The sequence below is a fragment of the Talpa europaea genome, assembly GCF_964194135.1.
Source record: "Talpa europaea genome assembly, chromosome: 14".
Classification (NCBI taxonomy): Eukaryota; Metazoa; Chordata; class Mammalia; order Eulipotyphla; family Talpidae; genus Talpa; species Talpa europaea.
Genome location: NC_140082.1, coordinates 121,174 through 148,081, shown reverse-complemented (window position 1 = coordinate 148,081; position 26,908 = coordinate 121,174). Strand labels below are relative to the sequence as shown.

General features: G+C 62.3%; 1 protein-coding gene across 1 annotated transcript; it reads left to right on the top strand.

The window, feature by feature from the left end:
- Positions 1-1,972: 1,972 nt before the first annotated feature.
- GOLGA3 (golgin A3) lies at positions 1,973-22,900 on the top strand (the record flags this gene model as incomplete). The annotated part of the gene is made up of 23 exons (XM_084253155.1): positions 1,973-2,096; positions 3,689-3,829; positions 5,564-5,679; positions 8,328-8,956; positions 9,247-9,358; positions 10,410-10,716; positions 11,840-12,042; positions 13,596-13,733; positions 14,640-14,801; positions 15,002-15,370; positions 15,743-15,820; positions 16,347-16,610; positions 16,904-16,998; positions 17,315-17,531; positions 17,784-17,927; positions 18,361-18,558; positions 18,899-19,015; positions 19,278-19,417; positions 19,800-19,932; positions 20,094-20,216; positions 21,469-21,630; positions 22,182-22,345; positions 22,726-22,900. The coding sequence occupies 23 exons, from the start codon at positions 1,973-1,975 to the stop codon at positions 22,898-22,900; spliced, it is 4,311 nt and encodes a 1,436-aa protein (XP_084109281.1).
- Between the last annotated feature and the right edge of the window lie 4,008 nt (positions 22,901-26,908).

Genomic DNA, 26,908 nt, shown 5'->3' with positions numbered 1-26,908 from the left:
CAGCCGCACCGCAGGCAGAGGCACTCGATGCCCAGTGCACAAGTCCTCTCCCATCAGGAGCTCGGCCAGCTCACCGTGTGCTCGTCAGTCTATTCTCTTATGTTCTTTCCCCATGTCATATGATCCTCTGTCCTGGATGGGGCCTGTCTGTGGTGAAGGGAACAGCCGGGCTGCCCTTCTGCCTTGTGCCAGGCCTGCTTGGTGGGCCTTCTCTGCAGGACCCATCCTGACCTGCCCAGCTTGACACCTTCATCCCAGGGAGAGTCTGGGTGGTAGCTGAGAGGCTTTCTGGGGGAGCGGTAAATTTCCGTGGAGCCAGGATCCTGTGAGGCGGTGACTTTCTGAAGGGCAGGCACAGGGGACCTCCTCCAGGGGCCCATTTGTCTCTCTGCCTGAGGTCACAGTGACTGCATAGACAGCAACACAGTGAGCGTTGATTCCACGCAGGGTCACTTGGGCCCGCCCTCGTAACTCTCTCCGCCTCTCTGCTGCAGGTGTCGTCTCCACTCTCAGGCATCACGAGCCAGCCTGGCTGCTTGCTTGGCCATATCGGGGCTGATTCCCCACGTTTTCACACACACCCCCAGCAAGTCCTCTCTGGCACTGACACTTAGTGCTAGCTTTACACTTAACGGTAGACACAGCCTCTGGTGCCCTTGATGGCACTTTCACTAGCCCTTCGTGCCTGTGTCCTGGAGGTGCCAGACGACAGAGGAATGTGTGACTGTCCAAGCTGCAAGCTAACCCTCCTGGTCCATGGCGAGGGCTCTTGCGTGGGAGACCAGGTCATGCTCCACTAGTGGGTTCCCGCATGAGGCCCAGCTCTTATCTGAAACATCTGTGTGCAGTTTGTAAGCCAGAAAGCTGTGTAGATCTTGGTCCTGACGCATGAAACAGGATGACGTGAAGCTTATTCTAAGGGTAGTAGGTGCTGACGTCACCGTGGGGGTAGGCAGCGCGTGCACCCTGCCTGCTGGTGGGGGCACTATCCCAAGGCGTGTCTGAAGCTATGACGATGGCCAGACTTTGGGCACGATTTTGCTCCATTAAACCCCACCTAGGGCCTCCTTGGTGGCGCAGGGGTTAAGACGCAACCTGTGAAGCAATCTACAGCCACTGCAGCATGAGTTCTATTCCTGTCTGGCCAGGGAGAAGCCCACATGACAGGACAGACCTCTCCTGTCTCACCCACTGCTCCCCTCAGCAGTGTACTTTGGTCCGTCTGCCTGTTCTGTTTCCCACTCTGTCTCTGGTGAATCCTCTCACCCCCACATCTCTGGCCTGTACCCCAATTTTTGTATAAAAATAAATAAATCTTTTAAAAAATAAACCCCAACTAGTAGGACGAGCTATCAGGTTGCTGTCCCTGCTGCAGGGGAAAGGCAGGGGTCCTTCATCTCAGGGGGCGTCCTGCCCTCCGCCCCCATGCAGGACATGATGACTGTGCTGACTGCAGCTGCTCCTTGGTGCCCCTCAAGCTCTGAGCTGTGGCCTGGGGACGCAAACCTCTGGCCACACACCAAGCCCTGCCCTGAGCTCCACGCTAGCCAGGTGCTTCTCTGCCCTGGCTGGGTGGCCCAGAGCCAGCACCTTCAGGCATGGGCCCAGCATTTTGTGGCTGGGTCAGCATTTTATCCTTAGAACCTAGGTGCCCAAGCATTAATTTGCAGGAAGAATAAATCTGTATTTGCTTATCGTGCAGGTGCAAATTAGGGATCAAGTGTCAATCCTGGAATTGATACTTTCACGTCTGACAGAATTCCATAATTCTCTCTCTTTTCCCTCCTCTTAGGTGTCATGACGTTGTCTGGCTTGATTTCAAGTCATTTATGAGCCCGAATCTTCACTGAAAGATGGAAAACCTAGCCGGGCCCTTCCTGGGAGCCCGTGGCTGTTGCTGATGGTGAAACCAGATTCACTGGCAGCCCAGCTGCAGCCCCTGTGTGTCAGCCCTGCCTGTGTTGTCCTCACCATGGATGGCGCCTCAGCCGTGCAGGGGGAACCCCCAGAAGATGGAGCCGATGGAGGCCCCTCGCCTCACCCTGAGGAGCCTCTGGGATCCCTGGTGCCCCCCGACTTGAGGGACGGAGCTCAGTGTAAGTCGTCTGTGATGCTGCTGCTTCAGTCCGTGACCAGGATGTTCTTCAGCAGAGTTGCGGGGCAGGGGAGACTTGTTTAAGGCCACAGGGGGCTTTTCCTTCCTTTCAAGCGCATCCGAGTAGTCAGGTGGGCGTCGCCTCTTCGTTGGTGCTGACAGTGAGTGTGTCCTGCGTGCGCAGAGCCCTTTGGGCTGATCGGGGCATTGCATCAGTCTGACGGCTCCAGTGTGGTCAGCTCTGCAGTGTGGGTCCCAGGGTCCCATGTCTATCGGTGAGGTCTCCCGCCTAAGGTGGCCCCCCTGGGGGTGTGCAAGGGGTGACCGGTCCCGCAGGAGCTATTCCCGCTGCTCGTGAAGACAACACCGAGTCCGACAGTGCCTTGCTGGCAAACACTCCCTAAGTCCAGGCGAGGCCAGTGCCAGCAGGGGCCAGGGCCAAGGGCGCTGTAGTGGACAGATTGGGAGCCATGCTGACAGCAGGAGCCCTTGCGGAGAACCTGGCTTTGGCCAGCCTCAGGCCCGATGTCGAGCAGAGAGGGTCTGCATCCCTGCTTCCCGGCGCTGAGGTGGAAGAGGCGGCGCGTGCAGGTGCTTGCCCACAGGGGACAGGGCCGCTGTTGCTTGCCGGGCCTTCTTCCTCCCATTAGATAGCTTGGGTGCCCTGCTTTGCTCCCAAACACCCCTTTGTTGTGAAAATGGGAAGCTCAGAGAGGCCCCCAACCCACAAGCCCAACGGCGGGGGCTGCCAGCCTGGGTGCCTCGTCTGTGCTTGCGGGCCCCGGCCGATGCTACCCTCACCCCCCTGACCCTCGCATCCACACAGGCCCACCCGCTTGCCTGCAGGTGACAGAAACCCATTTTCTCATTTTTTATTTTCTACTTCCATTTCAGAAGGGGTTTGTTGGGAAAAGGAGGAGAGAGGCGTTGGAGGCCCAGGTGGGAGGGCACCGGAAGCCCGCTGCAGCTGTGCTGGGGCAGAACAGGTTTCTTGGGCCTAGATGGGCCCGTCGTGGCGTCCAGCGAGGCGGTCCCGAGAGGCCTGGTGTGACCCGCTGGGCGCCATGGGCAACAGGGCCCTGGGCTTGCCCGCTGGCCTGGCTCTCGGACTGTTGCGCGCCGGTCCAGGGCAGGGAAGACGAGAAGCCTTAGTTGTAAGAAGCCTCTGCTCTTGCTTGCAGTGAGGAGGGAAGGTGGGGGGTGTCGGTGGGGACACTCCGTGCAGCCCTCTGACTCGCAGCTGCTCTCGGGCGCTGTCTCTGTGGTCGCCCTCACCTCCGCTGATCTCGCCGCTTTGGGCTTCTTGTTTGGGGGACACACTTTGAGAGGTTTCGGGGGTGGCTGTCATCAGCCTGAGCCTGGGGCGTCGCTGGAACCAGCCTCTGCTGCAGACGGTTGGCAGCCCTGAGCGATCGTCCTGCGCTGGGCTGGCTGGAGGGGGGGAGAATACCTGGGGCCACTTAGCTGCCCGCCCACGGTGTGGAGCAGAGGGCACTGAGGGCGGCCATACAGCTGTGCACACTCACGGGGCCGGGGAGTCGCGCGTTGGAGAGGCCAGTCGAGCCGTGACGGCCCAGCCACTCTCTCTTCCAGGTGCCAGCATTGGGGCAGACGGAACTACCGCGGAGGGAGGAGGCCTGGACACGCCCGGCCAGGGGAGCGCCTGTCCCAACGGGCCCGTGTCACCATCACTCCAGCCCACCACAAGCCCAGTGGGTCCCGATGCCTCTCCAGGTGTGGCTGGTTTCCATGACAACCTAAGGAAGTCCTGGGGGACTAGTGCTGAGGGCAGTGTTAGAAAAGAAGCTTTGCAGTCTCTCAGACTCAGTCTTCCCATGCAAGAAACGCAACTGTGTAAGCATCAGCCCCGCCCCGCCCCGCCCCGCCCTGCCCCTTGGGAGGCCCTGCCCCTCTGTGGTCCCTTTGGGGGGCTGTGCCTTGCACCCACAGCCCAGTCTCAGGGAGGATGTGCATTGGGGTGTTGATGGCCTGGCCTCCTGGTCCAATTCTGGTGTTGCGACGAGGGTCTAGGCTTCAAGGGCTGTGCGTATGTGGCCTGTCACCTGGGGTTGTGACTTGGGGGCACCTTTCCTTTACGATTATTTAAAGTAGGGGTTATTTTGCTCTGATCCGAGGCGAGGTCGCATACTGGCAGCCTGTTGTCTCTGGATCCCCTGGTCCCTTTCTGATTCAGATGCGATGACCTGCTGGGACCCCATGGGGCCCCCTCTCAGCCTCTGCAGCGTGGTGGCTCGCAGCCCAGCTGTACCTTTGGCAGGTGCCCTTTGGCCCCTGGAACCGTCCTCTCTCTCCCACTGGCTCGCGGGGCCTGGCACGGGGTCACATCCACTGCTTGGGGGCTCCCATGAGGCTGCCGTCCCCGGGCGTGCGCTGCCTGATGGAGCCCCGTTTCTGTGGCTCCCGGGGCCTCTCGCGGCCTGCGGAGACATCCTGTGGCTGTGCTTGGGCCTCAGTCACTTCCTTTCTGCTGCTGGGGGCTTGGGCACCTTCCCTGCTTGTCAGCCTTTCTTCTCCGTGGATTGTCTTTTTATACGTTTGGCCTTTTTTTCTCTACGTCTGTTTACCTTATTTTCAGACGTTATTTTGTTAGAGCCACAGTGTGTTTTTTGAATTTCTGAAAACCAATTGCCAGCATCTCAGTGGGGGCAGAGACCGTTGGGATTCAGGCCCGCAGGCCACATGAGCCCTGGCCCAGTGCCCACAGCCTCGTGGCCCATGAGCAGCTGGCTTCCTTGCCCGAAGCTGTGGCCCTGGTATTTATTTGCCGCTAGACTCTCTGCGCTGGGAGCCCTGGAGGGGCTCTGTAGTGAGAGCCTCACGTTGGTGATGACATTTTTAGGCTTTTGGTGACTTTCCTGGCCCCGCTCAGGGTCTTGGGATTATTTAAAGCAACAGCTGCTGCTGCTCAGATTCTGCACTGAAGGTGCTTGGACCGGGACGTCTGTGGTGTCCACACGTGCCTGCCATCCGGCCATCCTGCCCTGCGTGCCAGTCCAGCCTGGGCTCCCGAAGCAGGGGCTCTGGGTCCTGGATATGTGGGTCTCCCTGCCGGCCCTGAGCGTGGCCCTGCCTTGTTGGGCATGTCTGCACAGTGGTCAGCTTGCAGAGCCCACTTTGGCTTCTCACAGCCTGACGTGGCAGAGATGAGAGGAGCCGGGGTCCGCTGTGCCCGCACGTCACGACCCTCATCCTGGCGGGTCTGTCTGGGCTTCCCCTGTGACGTTGGCAGGCTGGGCTGTGCCCAGGGCTGGGTCCTGGATGCCGGGCACTGACCAGTACCACTGTCACACGGACTCTGGCGGGCATGGGGACCCTCTTCACGGCGGGGTGCTATGGGGACCTGCGCAGCCCTGCTCCCTGAGAGGCTGACCCCTGGGTGTTGTTGGACACGTGCCGCTCTCTGCTGTGCACCGCTGGTGCTGGCTGCTAAACGGCCTCTCCTCTCAGGCTCCACGGATGCGGCGGCCCTGCCCCTGGAGAAGGAGGAGCAGGTCCGCCTGCAGGCACGCAAGCGGCTGGAGGAGCAGCTGAAGCAGTACCGGGTGAAGCGGCAGCAGGAGCGGGTGAGTCTTCTCCTGGGCCGCCATCCTAGGTGTGGCCATTGCTCGCAGCCCCGCACTTCGAGAAGAGGCCCGGCCTGCCCGGCTCTGCCTCCAGGTGGGCGCGTCTTAGTCCCCATTGGGTCCTGACAGCAGAGAGGGCGGATTTGGGGCTGCTGCAGGTCGGCTGTGGGAGGCCCCTCTGAGCCCGTGGGCTTGCGGGAGCTGCTTCCGCTCGTGGCTGTGCAGTGGGGGCACTTTCGTCTCGCTCTGTCCAACTGCTTCACACACAGAGACATCGCAGACTGGGCCTTCCTGGTGGCACAAGGGGTTAAGGTGCAACCTATGACGCTGCCTGCAGCCTCTGCAGTGTGAGTTCCATCCCCGGCCAGCCAGGGAGTGGCCCACATGGCACGGCAGACCTCTCCTGTCTCCCTGCTGCTCCCCTCAGCAGTGTACTTTTGTCAGTCTGCCTGTTCTGTTCCCCGCTCTGTCTCTGGTGAGTCCTCTTACTCCCCGCACCTCTGGCCTGTACCCCAGCTCTTATATGTATAAATAAATATATTTATTGAAGATTTATTTATAAGAACTGGGGTACAGGCCAGAGGTGCGGGGGGTGAGAAGATTCACCAGAGACAGAGCGGGAAACAGAAGAACAGGCAGATTGACCGAAATACACTGCTGAGGGGAGCAGCGGGCGAGACAGGAGAGGTCTGCCGCGCCCTGTGGGCAGCTCCCTGGCCGGCCGGGAATCAAACCCACACTGCAGAGGCTGTGGACAGCTCCACAGCGCTGTGCTCAACCCGCTGCACCACTGGGGAGGCCTATTAAATGAATCTTTTTTTTTTTTTTTTAAATGGGACCCTCACCGGTGGCCGGGGATCAAACTGGCGCTGCGGAGGCTGCGGGCAGCCTCGCAACCCAGCGCTCAGCCGCTGCGCCACCGGGGAGGCCCAAGATTTTTTTTTTAAAGATTTATTTATTTATGCATACAAGAGCTGGGGTGCAGGCCAGAAGTGTGGGGGGTGAGAGGAGTCACCAGAGACAGTGGGGAACAGAACAGGCAGACTGACTGAAATCCACTGCTGAGGGGAGCAGCGGGGAGACAGGAGAGGTCTGCCGCGCCCTGTGGGTCAGCTCCCTGGCCGGGGATGGGCTGAAGCTGCAGAGGCTGTGGACAGCTTCACAGTGCTGTGCTCAACCCCTGCACCCCCAGGGGAGCCCTCTGTCTCGATTTTTGTTGCACAGCAGTTGTCATATTTAGTCAAATTTTCCTGACTTTCTTTTTATTTCTTTAGGGATTTTATGTCATTTTAAGGATGCTCTCCATTTGAATAATACGAAAATGTTCATGCACTGCAATAATACGATAACATTCAACTTCTCTTTTTACGTACAAATTAAGAGACTCGGGCCTCCCCGGTGGCGCAGCGGTTGAGCGCTGGGTTGCGAGGCTGCCCGCAGCCTCTGCAGTGCCGGTTCGATCCCCAGCTGCTCCCCGGCCACCTGAGGAGGGTCCCACATGGCGCGCAGACCTCTCCTGCCGCCCGCTGCTCCCCTCAGCAGTGTCCTTCGGTCCTTCTGCCTGCTCTGCTCCCCGCTCTGGCTCTGGTGAATTCTCTCACCCTCCCGCGCTTCTGACTGTGCCCAGTGCTTGTATGAATAATAAATATTTAAAGAAAAAGAAAAAGACTCCCTTTTGCATGGACTCCGCCTGCGCCCGCCAGACAGTGGTGTTGGTGCTGGGCCCCCTCGGAGGTTGGCTGCTGGCTGGTCGGGGCTTCCCCGCAGGCCGGAGCTGTGTGTGCAGCCTCCTCCCGGCCAGTGTCTGAGCCATAGGCTGCTGCGGCTGCTCTTGTGACCTCTTCGCAGGGTGTGAGCCCCGGGGTTGCCTGCCACACCCCTCCCAGTTAGGCTTCCTCACTGTGCCCTAGCTGCTCCCCAGCATCCTCCTCCACTGTGCCCGTGAGCCCTTGAGGCTGCACAGTCACACGGGAGCATGTGTCCTCTGCAGGAGGAGGTCAGTGGGGTGGCGGCCGGGGGTATCCCCTTCACCTGCTGTCTCACTGGACGCCCCTGGGTTGTCCAGTTAACAATCCAGGGAGAAGTGAAGAGGCAGGGGTACTGGAAAGGAGAGACATTGCTGTTGTTTGCAGATGTTGGCGAAGCCTCAAAAAACTAGAGCCAACTGAAGAGAACTATAAATTTATAAGGATCTTATAAAATTATTAAAACAGCCTGCAAAAAATAGCTTAAAAATGCAAATATGAAAATTTGCGGTTATCCTACTAGCTATAAAATAGTGGGAAATAATACTTAAAATGGGAAAGTAATAAAATATTGAAGAGTGGAAATGTCGGCATAGATGCTTGGGTCCCAGGAGAGAGACCACCTGACTTCTTGCATGGAGAGGCACGCAGGCATGTGGGGGGCTTCGCCCCCCGCAGCGGACACCTGGGCCGCTGCAAGTCAGTGGGGTGCTTTCCTTAGCTTGGAGAGCTAAGCGCTTTCTAAGGGAACGCATGTGGGCGCAGAGCCCGGAGCATTGGGGACGTCCACGAGGAAGGTGCTGCGGCCCTGCCTCCCCACCCCCTGCAGCCCTGCTAGGTGGTGGCTCTGGACGCCGCTTCTCTACCCTAAACGTAAATTTTGTGTTTTGTTTTTTATCTCAGTCTAATCAACCTGCACCTAAAACAAGACTATCTAGCACACTCGATCCTGAGCTCATGTTGAACCCAGAAGCCTTACCAAGGGCCAGTGCCGTGGCCATGACGAAAGAGTACTCCTTCCTGCGCACCAGCGTGCCTCGGGGGCCCAAGGTGGGCAGCTTGGGGCTCCTGGCTCAGCCAACAGAGAAGAAAAGCTCTAAATCAAGCAAGATCCGGTCTCTGGCTGACTACAGAGTGGACGACTCGGCGGCAGAGACGGCAAGCGGCTCCCTGCGGCAGAACCGCAGTGCGGCCGCATCCGTGGTGGCTGAGATCAGCCCGTGTCCTGTGGCCGAGGACCACCTGGACAGCGTGTCCCTGGCGGGGGGTGACACATCTGAGGCCGATGGGAATGAGAGCGACAGCTCCTCCCACGGCAGCGTCTCCGCTCTCAGGCCGGCCGGCCGCCTGGTGGACACTACAGGCCCCCCTGGGGTCTCCTGTGTGCCCAGTGGCAGAGAGGCAGCTCCTGGGGCACTGGGCCAGTTCCCCTCCATCTCAGATGTACTGCGGGCCGCAGCGGCGGAGCACCAGGCCCAGGGGCAGGAGGTCAACGGGGAGACACGGAGCCGGACGGACAGCATCTGCAGCAGGTGGGAGAGGCTGGAGGCTAGGCCGAGACGCCGCCCACTGCTGGGCAGCCCTGGTCCTGGCACTGCCCTGTGAGCGGCTCTGGGGCCCTGTTGGGCAGGCGCTGCAGCGTGGGGGCCGCCTGCCCGCCTGTGTGGGGCTCCTGAGGCCGCGGCCCTGGGGTACCCTCCTTGATGTGTTTATTTTCTTAATAAATGTGGAGGAGAGTAGCTGGGGTGTGAGGAATGTCAGCTCCTGGTGGGGCGGAGAACCGGCGCCCCATACCTAGCCCTGACTCTGCCTTTGTCCCCAGCCTGTCCCTGGAGAGCTCTGTGGCCGAGGCCCAGGATGAAATGTTGCAGGTTCTTAAAGAAAAAAGGAGACTGGAGGGGCAGCTGGAGGCTCTGTCGCTGGAGGCGAGCCAGGTAGTGAACGCGGGCAGTGGGCGGTGAGGGTGCTGAGAGAAGGCGCAGCTCCGCTGGCCGGGAGTGTCACTCGCGCTCTGGCCTCGCCATTGGCAGCAGCGCCTGGCCCTCCCTGTCCCAGCAGCTGTGTCCACTGGGCCCTGAGGGAGGCGCGGGCCCGCCTCCCACCTGGATGCCCAGGTGCCCCCGCCGTGGACGCCGGGCAACCCGCGGCAGTTACTTCTCCCGGTGTGGATCTCTGTTCCCTGTCACACAAAATTGTTTTTGCCCTTGGATAGTTTTTGCTGTGGGTTCTGCTTTTTCCGGTAGGAATTTTGCCTTGTTTCATTAGTGTTTGCCCAAAAAGAGCTTTCCCTTCAATTCCAGCTTTCCCGTCGACAGAGTAACCCCGTTCTGTTGGCTTTGGCCAGCCATGTGATGGGCTCAGGCCTGGTCTGCAGAAGCCAGAGGCGGCAGGCCGGCTGTCCTCGTCCATGTGCAATGGGGCATCTTGCAGACAATGCAGGCAGCACCTGCCCAGGGCTCTGGGCTGCCCAAGGGTGTGGCCCCACATAGACGTGGCTGCAGGACAAGGCCTTTTCAGCTGCGCCTTGGTCCCAGGCTGGGCCTCTGCCCCTGCCCCCGGCGTGGCGTTGCCACCTGGGTTCTGGCACACTGCGCTGGTGTCCCGGCCTGCCGGCTGCCATCCCTGAGGGTGTTGGTTTCCCCAGCGGGTATGGGTGGGCACCATCTGCTCGTCTTTGAGTGCCAGGGGTTCCCCTAATGCCTTGGTAGGCAGACTTCAGAGCCGGGGTGCACACCTCAGCTCCTGCCCCGAGGGTATCTCACAGCAGGCCGGCACAGGCCTGCCCTGCCCCTGCGAGGCGCCCCTCCACCTGGGCCTGTGTGGGGCCTCTGCCTTCTCCTGGGGTCACTGTGCCACTGGAGGGACCAGGCCAGGGGACACCTGGCACCTTGTCAGTCTCGTGGGCCCTGTAGCCATACCCTCAGCCCACGGGGCAGAAGCCACTCGTTTTCCTGATGGTCATGGTATCTGCTTGGATTCCCTTAGGCCCTGAAGGAAAAGGCAGAGCTGCAGGCGCAGCTGGCTGCCCTGGACACGCGGCTACAGGCCCAGGTGGAGCAGAGCCAGAGCAGCCAGCAGAGACAGGACTCACTGAGCTCTGAGGTGGACACACTGAAGCGGTCCTGCTGGGACCTGGAGCGAGCCATGGCCGACCTACAGAGCCTGCTGGAGGCCAGGAATGCCAGCCTGGCCGCATCCAACAGTGACCTGCAGCTGGCGGAGGGGCAGTACCAGAGGCTGCTGGCCAAAGTGGAGGAGATGCAGGGCAGCCTGCGTAGTAAGGACCACGCAGGTGAGCCCGGCGCCAGTCCCCACTGGTCAACCTGAACCCTGTGCAGTGAAGGGTCCCGGGGGTGGCCATGCTAGTGGAGCCCATGTGGTTCCCTCTTGAGTGTCCAGTCCTGGCTGCACGCTCTGTCCCCAGGGTGCCAAGGTGGTGGCTGCCCGCCACGGAGGGGACGGCGGGGGTGGCCTGGTTTCAGACCCCCGGCCCAGCCAAGAGGGTGAGGGTCCTTGCCCTGGCGTGGGGAGCAGCTGTGTATCTGCCCCAGGACAGTGTCTCTGGCATCGGGGCCACGTGGTCTCGGACCAGTACCCGCACACAGGTGACCTCTCATCTCAGGATCCACCCTGGCCCAGTGCACAGGCCTCCCTGGGGTTGTCCGCAGCCCTTGAGTGCTGTGTGGCTCCCGTCCCCAAGGGGCGTGGAAGACCCAAGGCCTGAGCTGACCTCAGCTGCTGGCTGAATGGCAGCATTGAGCATGAGGCCCGGAGTCGGCCTTGGGGTGCCGTGCTGCTTCCGTTGGCTCTGAGCACGGAGGGGGTTCGGGCTGGGGCCGCGGGCCTCCTGCAGCTGCCTTCCTTGTCGGCTTCCTGTCAGCATTTTGGAGGCTGTCCTGGGGAGGGGGACAGTCTGGGTGTGATTCTGACTCTTAGGACGTCTGGGTGGTTGTGTTCAGGCTGAGTTGGGTCGTGACTTCCTGTCTCCTTCCAGTCGGGGGGTGACGGGTCAGACCAGTGGGCCTAATGTGGGACGATGCTGTATCCTGGCCCCTGTGGTTCACATGCGGTGCCTCGGCCGCCCCAGCACAGCCTGGGCTCTTCCTGGGGCAGTGAGGGAGGTGGTCTGCGGCCCAGTCGCCTGACCCCTGAGCGTCGGCTGCCTCAGCTCCTGCGAAGCACGTCTCTGGCTCCCCTAATGCCACGCCACCCTTGATAACGCCTGTGTGTTCAGATCGAGTCCAGACACTGCTGTCTGCAGCGTGGGGGTGGTGACGCGCTGGGGGTCTGCGGCGGGGTTGTGCAGGCATCTGGACAGGCGGCGCAGTCCAGCCTCCCCCATGCGCCCTGGGAGGGCGCTGCTGTCTGGCATGGTACCCAGGCAGGTGGTCTGAGCCTGTGCTCCCCCCCCCCAGTGCAGGACCTGCGGCAGCAGATGGGCGCCCTGCAGGGCCAGCTGCAGCAGGTACAGCTGGAGCGCAGCGCCCTGAGCAGCAGGCTGAAGGCCTCGCAGGCTGAGATCTCATCCCTGCAGAGCGTCCGGCAGTGGTACCAGCAGCAGCTGGCCCTGGCCCAGGAGGCCCGCGTCCGACTGCAGGGCGAGATGGCCCATATCCAGGTAGGCCGGTTGGCCATGGGAGGGTGGACACTGCTGTCTCGTGCAGAACAGCTGCTTTACCCTGAACTAAAGACTTTTCTGTGTTTGGGGTTCTCAGCTGTGCTTGTAAGAAGCTGCTAATTCCTAACTACCCCCTCCCTTTCCCCCAACCCCCGGCCCTGGTGACGGCCCTCTGGGTCGACTGTGGGGATGGTCTGACAGCTCGAACATTTCTGGGCTCGGCGTCTTTCTTGGGCTTCTTTTTTTTTTTTTTTTTTTTTAAAGATTTACCTATATTTATACAAGAACCGGGGTGCAGGCCAGATGTGCGGGAGGGTGAGAGGATTCACCAGAGACAGAGCGGGGAACAGAACAGGCAGACTGACGAAGTACCCTGCTGAGGGGAGCAGCGGGCGAGACAGGAGAGGTCTGTGCGCCATGTGGGATTCTCACCGGCTGGCCAGGATCGAACCCACGCTGCAGAGGCTGCGGACAGCTTCACAGTGCAGCGCTCAACCGCTGCGCCACCAGAGAGGCCCCCCTCGGGCTTCTTATGTCCATGCTCTGACCACAGAGCACCTGCCCCCCAAATCCGGCCCTGCTCCCCTGTACCCAGGCCTTGCTCCCCATGCCCTGGCCCTGCTCCCATGGCCTTAGTGAGGTCCCCACACGTGGGTGTTCTTGTTTCCATGGTGCCAGCAGACGCCTTCTCCCAGCTCCCCTGGCCGGCCCAGGCATGTCCTCTGGTGCTGGTGGGCCACAGCATAGGGCCTGGGCCCTCGGGACTCAGGCTGGCTGTGCGGACCATGAAGGATCTGGGTGGGCCTTGCCAGCCCTGGTCGCTCTCAGTTCAGTCGGGAGTTTCGTTGTTGCCCTCCGTTTCCTTCCTGATAAAATAAGTACGTAGGTTAACTGAAACTTTCTCGAGTTGAGATTGTGAGATGCCAGCTCGCCCAAGTGCTTCTTTTAGAGTCCCAGGCCTGCAGACGTGCGAGTCGGGGCTCTACCTGCCTGTGTGGTGCGGCTTGCATGGCGTGGGCCTGGGGGTCCTACCATGGACGCCCTGCTCCTCCCAGCGGCTTGGGCTGTGTGGGGCGTGGGGTAATAGGGGAGCCAGCTGTGTCCGCCCAGACTCGTCAAGTGGGACCTGGAAGGTTAAAGGGGAGGAGGCACAGCGAGTGTGGTTTGCAGGTCCCTGGGCCCCGCTCCCTGAGATTGTCCAGCAGCTGCTGCTTCCGCTCCCCCAGGGGCTGAGGAGCAGGCCTGCAGGGTGTGCCTCCACTCTGCATGGTGCTGCAGGTGCCTCCTGCTTGCCGGCAGGGCTGGGCAGGCCTGTGCCTCGACCCTCTGCTCGTGCCACCTCTGGGGCTGGCGTTTCTCAAGGAGGCAGTTGGCCAGAGGGATGGCTGCTGGTGACCGCCTGGCTGCATGGCTGGTGCCACCTCCGGGAACAGCCGGGAGGTTGGTGCAGCCTCAAGTGGTGACCGCCGGCTCCTGAGCGGCAGCCTGCCTGGGTGCATAGTAGGGTACATGCAGCGGGAGGGCTGCTCCTCAGCTGGTTGTCCTCCGTGCAGGTTGGGCAGATGACCCAGGCGGGCCTGCTGGAGCACCTGAAGCTAGAGAATGTGGCCCTGTCCCAGCAGCTGACTGAGACCCAGCGCCGGTCGGTCAAGGAGAAGGAACGCATCGCCGCCCAGCTCCAGGGCATCGAGGTCAGCGGCCCCGCGCGGGCAGGTCTGGGCCTGTGGCTGGTCACGTGCATCAGCATGAGTCCGTAGTCAGTGGGCACGTGTGCATTTTTGAAGGACTGCTGGATGACCTGCAGGGGCCATAGGTGTGGGAATCACCTTCCCCGTGCCTGGCCTGCTCGCTACCATTCGTGTCCGAACTGCAGGCTGACTTGTGGCCTCTCCTGGCAGCCAGGGTAGGGGGCCTGCGTGGCTGCCTGCGGAGCCCGGACCTGGTGAGGTCTCAGTCTACAGCCACCAGCAGGCGGAGGACGTGCAGCTGCCTTATGGCTGGTGTCAGGGTGGTGGGGATGCTGCAGCTCTCGTGGGGACCCCACACCTGTTCTCGTGTCTTACCTGTGACACCGGGACTATCCCCTCTGGGCATCACGTGATGCCACGTGACAGGCTTGTTGAGAGTCTGGGCAGGGAGGAGGTACATGGCGTCTGCAGGTGCTGGGAGTGTGACTGCCTCCCATAGGCTCTTGCCTCTGGACGTGACAGGCGCAGGCGGGGCCTTGGGCCCCATCCCCTTGTGCCAGACCTGACACCGAGGCCTCTGTGGCCTTGTCAGCTGGAAACACTGAGCCATCAGCTGACCTTTTCCCTTAAGAAATACCTGGGCATTGAGTTTTAGCTGCATGGTCCAGACGTCCCATATCTGGTGTCTGGTTTTACCAGGGCCTGTGGAGAGACTGCGTGAGGGTGACGTTCCCGCTGCTGCCTGGAGCAGGCCTGCTGCAGCCCACCCAGACGGCCGCGGCGGGGCCTGGCTATCCCGCCAGGTGGCCGCTAGCCTCTCCCCTGGTCAGCTGGAGGCCAGCAGAGGCTGCATGAGCGGGCCGGGGCGGTGGTGCTCCTGCTCTGAGGTACACTGTCTCCCTGGCGCAGGCTGACATGTTGGACCAGGAAGCTGCCTTTGTGCAGATTCAAGAGGCTAAGACGATGGTAGAGGAAGATTTGCAGAGGAGGCTGGAGGAGTTTGAAGATGAGAAGGAGCAGCTGCAGAAGACAGTAGCCTCGGCAGCTGCCCTGGAGCAGCAGCTTGAACAGGTGAGCCAGGCTGGGGCGGGCCATCCCCTGTACATCACAGGCCCCACTGCTGAGGCCCCAGTGGTGTCCCTGCCGCTGTTATTCTTCCAGACCTATGTGCAGGAAGGAGGACACCTGCGCTCCTGTACAGAGCTCTTGACCTGAGCAGGGCCGTGCAGCACAGCACAGGGCAGTCACACTGGGCCTCGGTCCTCTTGCAGGTGAAGCTGACCTTGCAGCAGCGAGACCAGCAGTTCGAGGCCTTGCAGCAGGAGCACCTAGACCTGCTGAGGCAGCTCACCTCGACGCAGGAGGCACTGCAGACCCGCGAGCAGAGCCTGGGCGACCTGCAGGGGCACCAGGATGAGCTGCAGGCCCGACTGGAGGAGCTGCAGGCGGAGGCCGCCGCCCGGGACGACACCATCAACTTCCTGCAGAAGGAGAAGATCGTCCTGGAGGTGGCGCTGCAGGCGGCCAAGAGCAGCAGGGAGGAGCTGGACAGCGGAGCCAAGAGCTTGGAAGAAGGCAGGGAGGAAGCGTCGGACGTTCTTGAGCAGCTGAGACAAGAGCTAGCCATCAAGTCCAGCCAGGTAGGCAGTCTGCTGTGGTCTGCCGTGAGTGGACAGCATGCCAGGAATGGCTACTGTGGCCGCCTGTGAGCGCCTCTGTAGCCACCACCCCTGGCGTTCTGCTGTTGGTCCTGCTTATCCGTGGCTGTGCAGGTGCTGAACACTCAAACCAATGACCTTTGGCCTTTTGAAAGTCAAATCCCAAGAAACACTTTCTGTCCCCTGGTGACGTGGAGCTCAGACTTGGGAAAGCCGTGGCGCCTCGGGCCCCTCCCGGTGGGCCCGCTGGCATGTCGGCCAGTGAGGCGGGGAGGTGGCGAGAGGTCTGGCCGGGAGCAGATGTGGGAGCCAAGTCTGCGGCAGCAGGTAAAAACATGCACACCCGTCCTGCAGGTGGAGCATCTCCAGCAGGAGTCAGTCGCCTTGAAGAAGCAGACGCAGAAGGTGAAGGAGCAGTTTCTCCAACAGAAGGTAGAGAAGTGCAGCTGCTGTTGCTGCTCCGTGTAACAAGGATGTCGGCAGGTCCTGTGTGGTCTGGTCCTGTCACGGGACAGTTCGGGGTGGGGACACCTGGAGGCCTCTGGTGGTCCTGACGCTCCTCACCCACTGCTGCACAGCAAGGCCCCCACCCGCGAGCTCCCTGTGGCCAGGGTGTGTTCCACAGTGGTCTGCATCCTGGGGCCCGCGCTGTGTGAGGCGGTGTCCGTGGCTGCCCCACAACGGGCCCTGCAGGGCAGAGGGCCCTGGCCAGCCTGTGTGCCGGCTGGGCTTTTCCCAGGAGCCAGGTGGCCCAAGAGAGATGGGCGTGGGGCCGGGACGGCCGGTGTGGGTGTGCCCTGGAGTTGCCGGTGCATGGTGGGTGGTGTTTGGGTGATGGTGTCTGGGATTTGAGGAAACATGCTCTTTAGCGCCCCAGACGTGCGGCCGGATCAGGGCGGGCTCGTTGGGGGGCGGACCCCCGAGGCAGCCCACGCTGGCTGCAGTGTCTCGCCCGCAGGTAATGGTGGAGGCCTACCGGCGGGATGCTGCCTCCAAAGACCAGCTTGTCAGCGAGCTGAAGGCCACGAAGAAGAGGCTGGACTCGGCACAGAAGGAGCTGAGGCAGGAGTTACTGAGGCTTCAGGGGGAGAAGAAGTCGGTGGAGCTGGAGCATGCGCGGCTGCAGCGGGAGGCGGTGCAGGCCCGGCAGCAGGTGGCAGACCTCGAGGGGCACCTGCAGGCTGCGCAGGTGGAGCGGGACGAGGCGGAGCTGCAGCTCCAGGTGTGGCCTGGGGCTCCGCGTGGGAGGTGTTCAGAGGGGAGCCCAGCTCAGGCTCCTGGAGCTCAGTTCCCAGGGAAGTCCCAGGGAGTCCCAGGGAACTGGGAGTTGCAGGGAGGGTTGTGGGCGGCTGGCACGCAGCAATTGGTTGGGCTCTGGAGGCCGAACGTGAGAGCCAGGGCAGCCGGGCCCGGGATTGTGGCGGGGGTGGGTCCAGGAGGGGCTGCGGGGCTAGGGGGGTGCAGGGGTCCACTGGCCAGGCCAGGCTGTCCTCACTTGTCTCCCCACCCCCGAAGTCTTTGCAGTTCGATAAAGTACAGGCGGCTGCTCTGTCAGAGGCCAACGAGGCGCTGCAGAAGCAGGTGGAGGCGCTGCAGCAGGAGGCCCGGAAGTGAGTGCCAGCAGGCAGGCTCTGCCCCAGGGGCACTGGGCAGCGGGTCGCCGGGCCTGGTGGCTGAGGTGTGCCGCAGGCCCTGTGTGGCAGTGGTGTGCTGGGCTGCCTCCACCCCGGGTGCTCCCCAGGCAATGCTGCTTAGTGGGGGGAGGCTCCTGTGACTCTGACCTGCTCTTCAGCAACCCCAGAGGGGCTTCTGCTGGGTGGAGAGAACACAGGAGGGGTCCCGGGCTGCAAGGTGGCACCAGGAGAGTACGGCAGCCTTCTGGGCCTGGGAGCCCCTGCACCCCTGCAGCCTTCGCTGCCCCTCCAGGGCCGTCACTGAACAGAAGCAGAAGGTGAAGCGGCTGGGCTCCGACCTGAGTAGCGCCCAGAAGGAGGCGAAGAGCAAACACAAGGCCTACGAGAATGCAGTGGGCATCCTCAGCCGCCGTCTGCAGGAGGCCCTTGCTGCCCAGGAGGCCGCAGAGGCCGAGCTGAGTCAGCTGAGCGCCCAGGCAGCCAGCGGTGCCCACAGCCTGGCCCTGCAGGTGGGTCCCCGGGTGCTGCTGCCGGAGCTGACATCTCTGAGCCTTCGGGGGCGAGCAGAAGGGAGGCAGCTCGTGGGGGCAGCATCCTCAGCTCCATGATGCCAGCCTGGGGGCCGGGGTCGCTCTGTGGTGAGCCAAGTGGGGCACATGTCCCTGGGAGGAAGGGGTCTGCCTGAGGAGTGGCCAGAGGCGGTGGGAAGTGACCAGCACTTGCATGGCCACCCCGGGTAACCCACTCGCGTCGGACCACAGGAAAGGGTCCGGGCGCTAGAGGAGGAGTTGCAGACGGTCAGCCGCAGCAAGCTGATGCTGGAGAAGGAGCTGCAGGAGGTCATCACGCTGACCAGCCAGGAGCTGGAGGAGCACCGGGAGAAAGTGCTGGAGCTGGAGGATGAGGTAGGTGCCCAACCCAGCTGCAGGGGACAGCAGGCCCCTTCCCGGGCCGCTGTGCGTCCCTGTGCTGCCAGCCCTTGCATGCCCAGGGGGCGGCAGTCTCAGCAGGGCCCGCACTCCTGCTTACCGGGGGCCCAGTTGGGGTGCTGCAGTCACCTGGAAGGGCCAGCCGGCTCAGGTGGCCCTACCCTTTGAGGGGAGCTGCTGAGACTCAGCCCCCGAGCACACAGCATTCCCGGGCAGTGGTCGAGACCTGGGGCTGCCTGCTTGTCCGTGCCTCTCCAGGGGCTGGGCAGGGGTGGCATGGCCCTGCAGTTGCTGGCCATGACCCAGGGCACTGAGGGCAGCTGGCCTCATGTGGCTGCTGTGTTTCTGTGGCGCTTGGGGCTCTGTGGACGCCAACACGTATTGCATGGCTGACCCTGACTTGTTTCAGCTCCAGGAGTCCCGAGGCTTCAGGAGGAAGATAAAACGCCTCGAGGAGTCGAATAACAAGTTGGCCCTGGAGCTGGAGCATGAGCGGGGAAAGCTGACGGGCCTGGGTCAGTCCAACGCAGCTCTGCGGGAGCACAACAGCGTCCTGGAGACAGCGCTGGCCAAGAGGGAGGCCGATCTGGTGCAGCTGAACCTCCAGGTGCCAGCCCATGTGCGGGGACCCCTGGGGCCTTTGCAGCCCGGCACAGGCCCGGCGAGTCTGCCCAACACCTGCTCCCAGCCCCACGGTGATGCCGGGTGGGAGCTGCCTGGGAGCTTCCTCTGGGGCAGCTGCTGGCGCTGCAGGCGCACCTTCTCCCGCCAAGCAGGGTCTGCGCAAGGGCCTGGCTGCACCTGGAGCCCAGGGAGCTCCTCTGGACACTTCTCAGTGCCTCGGACTTGGCAGCCGTGCCTCTGCCGCCCAGCTCTGGGGCTTGCAGTCGTGTCCTGCTTGGTTCCCTCGGCCGCCCCGGGCCCGGGTGACGTCCGCCTCCCTGCAGGTGCAGGCGATTCTGCAGCGCAAGGAGGAAGAGGACCAGCAGATCCAGCGGCTCATAGACACCCTGCAAGCTTCCCTGGAGAGAGAGAAGCTGAGTGCAAACACCCTCAAGGAGCAGGTGTGGGACACTCAGCCCAGGGGCGGGTGGGTGCCGGGACTTGCTGGCAGGGGTGCACGGGCCAGGGACCGTGGGTCTGCTCGTGAGGAAGGCTGTGAAAGCTATTTAGACTAGGCAGAGGACCTCGGAGCCGGCATCCCCCCAACAGACACCACCCACCACACGTCACCCAGGCCTCTGGGATGGCCATGGGGAGCTGGCCACCCCCCAGCCTGCCTTGCTAAGCTCGCCTGTCCCTGCTGACGGGGCCTCCTGCCCATAGGTGGCTGCTGCCAAGATGGAAGCTGGACATAACCGCCGCCACTTCAAGGCCGCCTCCCTGGAGCTGGGTGAGGTGAAGAAGGAGCTGCAGGCCAAGGAGCACCTGGTGCAAAAGCTGCAGGAGGCTGCCGAGGAGCTCCAGTGCGTGGGGGTGGGGCCGCGGGGTTCCAGGGCCTGGGGACGTGAGGACTCTCCCTCTTTGACATGTCTGCATGTCACAGTCACTTGTAGTTCAGCAGATCATGAGTCCTTTGGGGGCCAGGGGCGCGAGGAGAGCAAGGAGCCTGAGCTATGCCCCCACCTCGGGCCCTGCAGTGAAGGGAGCAGCACAGGGCAGGCACCAGCCCTGGCTGTGGGTGCAGTGAGATTGACCCGTGCCCCCTCCCACCGCAGCTAGCATCCCTTTGTTCCCTGGGGTGAGCACCCACAGGCGTGCCCTCACCCGTCTCCCCGGAACAGAGAGCCGTCACCTGGCGTGCGGTGGACAGGCTGGGTGAGGCTCACTCTCCCCTCTCTCTGCTAGAAGCCGGGAGGAGCAGCACTCCCAGGAGGCCGTGCAGTTCCGGGCGGAGCTGGCGGAGGCCCGGGCCCAGCTCCTGCTCCTGCAGCAGCAGCTGGATGAGCAACTGAACAAACAGCCTACCGGAAACCAAGAGGTGACCGTGGGCCTGCCTGGTGTGGACACGCTCAGCCCTGTCTGCGGGAAGGGCCTTTCTGTCCTGGTGTGACGCTGAGCCAAGTGCAGGGACGCGGTGTTGGTGGAGGGGCAGGGATGTCACTTTAAGATTCTCCTGCCTTGTGACTGTCCCGTCTCTAGATGGAAAATCTCAAATGGGAGGCAGAGCAGAAGGAGCGAGAGGTCCAATCCCTGCGGCAGCAGCTGGGCCTGAGCGAGCAGCACGCGGCCCAGGAGTTGGGCGGTCTGCAGCAGCTACTGCAGGTACTGCCGGGCCGACGGAGGTGGGCCAACCCCAGGGGCAAGGAGTGGGCGAGGGCCCCACATCGCGCTGCGCATGCGAGACAGGCCCTCGGAGGCCCATGCCCCGCAGGTGGAAAGACTGGCTGCCCCATGCGAGCTGTGCAGGGCTAGGCCCACAAGGAGGTAGCACAGGGCCAGCCTGTCTGAGATGAGCTGCTGGCCCAGAGAGCATCTGGTCTGGTGCCGCAAACCAGCACAGCAGTGAACGATGAGGCCGTCTCAGGGTTGAGAGACCCCGCAGGGTGCTCAGGGATTCGGCTGAAGAAATGACACACACACTTCAAGAGAGAGTAAATCTGAGTGCAACTTTATTTGAGTCAGTGGTCAGTATATATACGTTTGTCTAAAGGCATAGGATCGGGCATCAGTGAACTAAGCCAGATGGCTCATAGATTTATTACTGACAGGGCAGTGATCTCTGTCCGAAGCTACATCTAGATCTAGTCACATTCCTAAGTAGACAGGCTATTAATTCTTATAAGTATATTTTAGTTACACTAACTATCACGTACTCGCTTCTACTCATAATAAACTGTCATGGGTGAATTTATAATGCAGTTAATGTCATAGGTACTAAAGTCAAGCACATAATAGAAGATTATTAAACCAACAATTCTATTATTAATGTTTCATGTGGATTAGCCTGTTTATTAAATTACGTATGTTTTTTAATTAGCCATCAATGACCAGAAAAAGGAAAGATTTTAGAAAGACAATTGTAGCAGAATAAAGTTTATGGGCCTTGAGAAAGCGAGATAAGGTTTATGGCAGCTTTTAGTGGTCGTATGTCTTAACAGGCATCCAGTTTATTTATGTCTTAGGGAGTTTGCTGTTCTCCCCCTGCGCGCATGGTTCCTTGCCCACGCCGGACCTCAGGGACCATGGCAACAGCCATTAGCCCTGAAGGTCACTGCAGGGGGAGGTGCAGCAGTCTGGGCTGCGGGCAAAGGGTCAGGCCCTGGGTGGCCCCACTGAGGCCCCTCCTAGGAGGGGGTGTGGGGCGAGGGTAGAGGCTTCTTGGGGTATAGGGCCCGGGGCTTCACCGGGTGACTCCTGGCTGTGGGCTGGGTATGGGGACGTGGGTGTCGCTGGGGCAGGGCCTGGCGGGGCCCCAGATCCCTCTTCAGACACAACCCAGGCCTCACGGAGCCCCAGAGGCCCAGCACGTGCAAACTGGGGGCTTTGGCCTTTGCGAATGTACGGCTTTCCTCAGGACGTCCGGTCTGAGCTGGAGGTAGCGCGGGAAGATCTGTCCGTGACGCAGAAGGACAAGCTGGCACTGCAGGCGAAGGTGTCGGAGCTGAAGAGCAGCATGAAGACCCTGCTGCAGCAGAATCAGCAGCTCCAGCGGGGCCTACGCCGCAGCACAAAGACGGTACTGCCCGGCCCGGCCTTTGGCATCCTGTGTGGGCATAGGCAGCGGGGGTGCTCTGCAGGGCCGGCTCACTTTAGCTTGGCGCCTCTTAGAACATTGACATCTTTTCGTGAACTCAGAGGCCACTTCGTGGCGATGGCACATAAAGCGCACGTGGGCAAGAGCCCTGCCAGCCCGTGGGCTGCGCTCGGTGCCTGCCCAGCACTGTTCTCAGCGGGGGCTGGAAGGGCCTCCCGAGTGCGCAGAAGCTGCTGTGCTCCGTGCCTGCACCTGCCTGTGAAGACACTGGGCCTAGCAAAAGGGGTGCGGGGATGATGGGGGAGGAAGCGCCAGAGGCAGGGAGGTCCCATTGGACACGCCCTCAAGGCCCTGGCCCGGGCTCACACGCAGCTGGCACAGCTTGCTGTGCTGTGTCGGGAAGAGGTCGGTGCATGGAGCTGCTGCTCCCGCCCACAGCTCACCCACCACAGGCAGGCCGGGGTGGGGCCACACGGAGGCCGAGTGCAGGGAACGGCCTCCTGGGCCACAGCTGACCACGTGTCTCTGAACAGAGGAAGGAACTGAAAGGCGAGGCCAACTCTTCGGGCCCCGTGACACCGGTGAAGATCCCTGACTGCCCCGTCCCAGCCTCCCTGCTGGAGGAGCTGCTGAAGCCCCCCCCTGCCGTGAGCAAAGAGCCCCTCAAGAACCTCAACAGCTGTCTGCAGCAACTGAAGTACGTGTGGGCTCTGCCGAGGCCGCAGGGACTCACATGTCTGACCCAGGAGCCTCCGTCCTGCAGCCGGGGTGCCCACAAGGCCCGGGGCCACTCAGCCTGTGTCTGTGGTTGAGGTGGGGTGTCTAGTGCCCACTGACCCTACGTGCCTGAGATCTGAGTTCCAGGGAGCCCCAGAGCTGGATGTTGGCGCCTGTTGGGCTGGGTGGAGGGCAGGTGTTGGGGCTCCTGCGGGGACTTGGGGGCAGGGCAGCCCCTCCTGAGCAGGCGCCCATGGCATGGCAGCGTGGGGAAGCTGCAGGGCCCTCTGGGTCCCAAGGCCTGCGTCCGGGAGCTGGGGCCTCCGCAGGGCAGCACTGTGACCCAGCTCCTTCCCTCAGGCAGGAGATGCACAGCCTGCAGCGCCAGATGGAAGCCCACACGGTGACTGTGCACGAAGCCCTGTGCCCGCAACCAGGGGCCAGCCCCGCCACCCGGGGAGAGCACGCCCACCCCAGGGGAGACACGGAGCAGCACAGCCGGGCAGAGCCGCTCGAGCCCACCTGGCCGCAGTGACCAGCGGCCTCCGCGCCTCGTAACCACCCAAAGGAATGTTCTCTTGTCAATGTTATTTATTGGAGTACATGCTCTGTGTTTCTCTAAGAGGTGGCATTTAAGTTTTGCACTTGCCTTTACAGGGAGGGAGTGAACTGACGGGTTGAGAGCCAGGGCTAGAGGAACCATGACTGGCAGGTCACAGCAGCATCCCCTGTGGAATGCCGGGCGCTCCCGCCGAGGGGGCTCCAGCAGGCCTGGCCTGGCGTTGTCTTTGGTTGTTGGAGCTTTACTTCCCACCGAAATGACACTATTCACACCTTTGGTTTTTATTTTATTGTTTAAACGGCCATCCCCGTAGAACATGCGTACACACTGACACGCAGCCTAAACGCTGAATGCGGTCAGGGCTGGCCGGCGGCGCCTGTCCGTTGCCTTTTGAACGTTGGCTGCGGCACGTGAGGTCAGGTGGGCTCAGGGCTGTCCGGGTTATGTTCTGAGAAAGACGATTATTTTATTTACCTTTAAACCAAATGTTCTTAGACAGTGTCTGTGTTGTCCTCGCTCCCCTTCGTGCCTGCGGCCTTCTCTGTGGTGAGTGCGGGACGCCCCTGCATCCCGGCAGCCACACGCCATCGCCGGTAGGGCCTGCCAGGGCGGGGGTGCGCGACTCCCAATGGGCGAGACTGGGGAGAAGACGGGCCTGCAAGCTGTTCAAGCCATCCCTCGAGGCTCTGGGCTGAGCTTCCCTGCAGGCTTTCCGGGGCCGACTCTTGGCGGTCTGCAAATGTCCTGCTGCTCCTCTGCTTCTCCTCGCACTGGGAAGTATTTTTGACAAAGCGCTTTTGTACCGTCAGAGCAGAGGGACAGGAACCCACTGCTGTGTCTGCTCGCAGCCCCCGCCCCGCCCATCAGGACTTAGGCCGCCCTCTCGCTCGCGGGGGGGGGGGGCTGTGTGTACATGCGTGTCTCCGTGTGGTGTGTGCCCATGTCCTGTGTGCACACGTGGGGCATGTGTCTGGTGTGCGTGCACACGTGTGCCTTCCGCCGCCGTCACCGGGCTGCCGTCACCTGGGCTGCTGCTTCCTGTGTGCCTATTGGCGCGGGCCCGCCGGCTTCCCCTGGAGGACAGCTCTGAGCACGCTGCAGACGGCGGGAGCCCGTGCGCAGAGAGGTCAGGGGGTGGCCAGGCTTGCGGGGCCCTGGGTGGGCACCCCGGGGCACCCAGCTCGCCCATGCCTCGTGAGTCTGTCCTGTGTTGGGAAGGCGCGAACCAGGCACTGGGCCAGGTGGGAACTGGCTCCCAGGAGCCTCTGGGTGGCGCCCACGGTCAGACATCGGGTGGTCCTTGCCGAGCCCGCTCAGCCGGCCTGCCCTGGCCTGGGCGCACGGGTGGAGGTAAAGATGCCTGGAGGTGAGGGGGCGTGTGTGAAGGAGGCGCCACGGAGTCCTGGCCCGGCAGCACCCCGGGGGTGGGCGTGGGGGCGTGCTGGGCCTCTGTGGACAGACGGCTGCTGGCCTGCGGGTGTCCAGGGCCCAGAGGGCTGGGAGGGTGGCTGCAGGGCTCCTTGAGCTTGCCCTGCGGAGGGCCCGGTTGGCTGTGCAGGGCAAGGTCGCCATGACGACGACTTGTGGCTGAAACAGCATGTTGGTTTTTACAAACTTAAGCGTGCTTGGGAAGTCCTTAAATTTTGTGCAATAAACTATTTTTTGGTAAAGATCTTCATTTTTCTTTGGGGGAAGTCCATTTTAACATTTTGGAGTGACTTTCATCTCGACATAAACTCTGTCCAGATTCCTGTTTGCGGAGGAGTCTCCATGCGGGCCTGGCATGGGTCAGTGGGCCTTGCTCCCCGGCGGCCCCCAAGCCCAGCTCTCGGAGGGGCGGAGGCAACTCTGCCCAGGGGTCGCCTGCGCCCCTCTGGAGCTGTGTGGGGACTGCTGGGCCCAATGGTCTGTGGCCCTCTACAGCGACCTGATCAGGACCCCACAGGCCCCCGCGTCACACAGGGACACCCCCACCCCCTGCCCACTGGCCATAGGATCCATGCCACCCATGGCGTGACTTCCAAGCCCTCCACATGGGCCCAGCTTTTTTTTTTTTTTTTTTTTAAGATTAATTTATTTGTGCATACAAGAACCGGGGTACAGGCCAGAAGTGTGGGGGTGGTGAGAGGATTCACCAGAGTGGGGAGCAGAACAGCCGGATCCAATGAGATACACAGCTGAGGGGAGCAGCGGGGAGACAGGAGGGGTCTGGTCATTCCCTGGCCGGGGATGGAACTCGTGCTGCAGAGGCTGGGTAGTTTCATAGTGATGTGCTTAACCCCTTGCACCACCAGGGAGGCCTACTTCTTGCTGCTTGCAGGGTCTTGGGGCTCCGTGGTGGTCAGGGTTCCCCACCGCAGGGCCTGCCCCTTCCCTCCTGGGCCAGCCCACCAGGAAGCTCTGCTCTCTCCAGCTGGAACCAGTGAGGGTGCTCATGTCCCAGGACCCCACCGGGCCCCACAACCTCCTAAGGAGGCTCCTGCTCACAGAAGGCTCACGTCAGCCTGACTCATCGACCTGCCTGGGGTTCCTGCGCTGGCGTGGTGGGGTCTGCTCAGCACACCAAGGTGGGCAGGCACGCCCACAACCCCTGCCTGCCGACCCATCCCCCCCCCGCCGGGCTCCTGCACAGCAGAGCTGGGTGTCAGGCTGTCAGGTGCTGTACCCAGGGCTGCTCAGAAACCAGCTCTGGACGACACTGGCTGCAGCAAATGTCCCAGCTGCATGTTCCCTCCTGCCACTGGCCAGGCAGCGTGTGGGCTGTGCGTGGCCAGCCGCAGACGGGACGCGCTGGCCGCAGGAAACAGTTGATCGCCCTCTCCTCAATCAAACCTCCCTGGCCCACCCTGACACTGCCACTCTGCGCCATCCCTTTGCCATGGTTTTCTCTGGGGAGCCCCCATTTCTCCTGCATCCTCGGGGACAGGGTCTGGGAGCCGGTGCACTGATCCACTCGGCAAAGGGGCCTCGACCAGCCTACATCGGGGACCTCAAAAAGACACACAAAAAATCCTGGACCTGGCTTCCTCCCCTGCTCACTTGGAGTATAAACGGCAGCTTGTCCAGAGGGGCGTCTGCACACCAGGTATGGCGGCGTCCTTTGCCCTAGAGCTGTAAGAAGTGGCTGTGTGCCGCCTTCCTGGCTCATCCGGAGGCAGATTTCCAGCTCCTGGCAGGGTGCGCCGCCCGGTGCCTCCACGTGGGGGACCTGTGGGGACCGCAGGGGTCGCACCTGCTCCCGCGAGGGCCTGGGGGCGGCGGCTATGGTGGGGGCTGCTCCAGCCGGTTCCCGCTCCCTGGGTGGGACCCACTTGCCAGGCGTTGGTTTAGCCCGAGAGTCTCCATCTGTGCCTCCCGCTACACAGCAGGAGGGCAGGAGGCTTCCCAGGGTTTCTGCCTCCGCCCTCCCCTCCGTCCTAGGGGTCAAGCCCTACCACTGCCCCTGCCGGTCAGCCACAGCCAGGGATGCGCCGGCCCAGGCTATCCCCACTCTGGCCGGGAGCTGCCCTGCAGGCGGAGGGCACTGGGCGAGAGGGAGCTGCCAGCTCAGTGCTGGAGCTGGAGCAAAGCCATGGGGGATCCGGCGGCGAGTCCGGGAACCAGCCAGTGCTAGAACGCCCTGTCTGTGGCCCTCTGCCTGCCCAGCCCCTGTCTGCCCTGGCCCCCTGCCCACAGCCCCCTGCCTGCCCGGCCCCTGCCTGCCCACCCGGCCCCTGCCCACCTGGACCCCTGCCCACAGCCCCCTGCCTGCCCGGCCCCTGCCTGCCCACCCGGCCCCTGCCCACCTGGACCCCTGCCCACAGCCCCCTGCCTGCCCGGCCCCTGCCTGCCCACCCGGCCCCTGCCCACCTGGACCCCTGCCCACAGCCCCCTGCCTGCCCGGACCCTGCCTGCCCACCCGGCCCCCTGCCCGCCTGGCCCATGCCCGCCCAGACTGCTGCCCACAGTCCCCCGCCCACGGCCCCCTGCCCCCGCCCACGG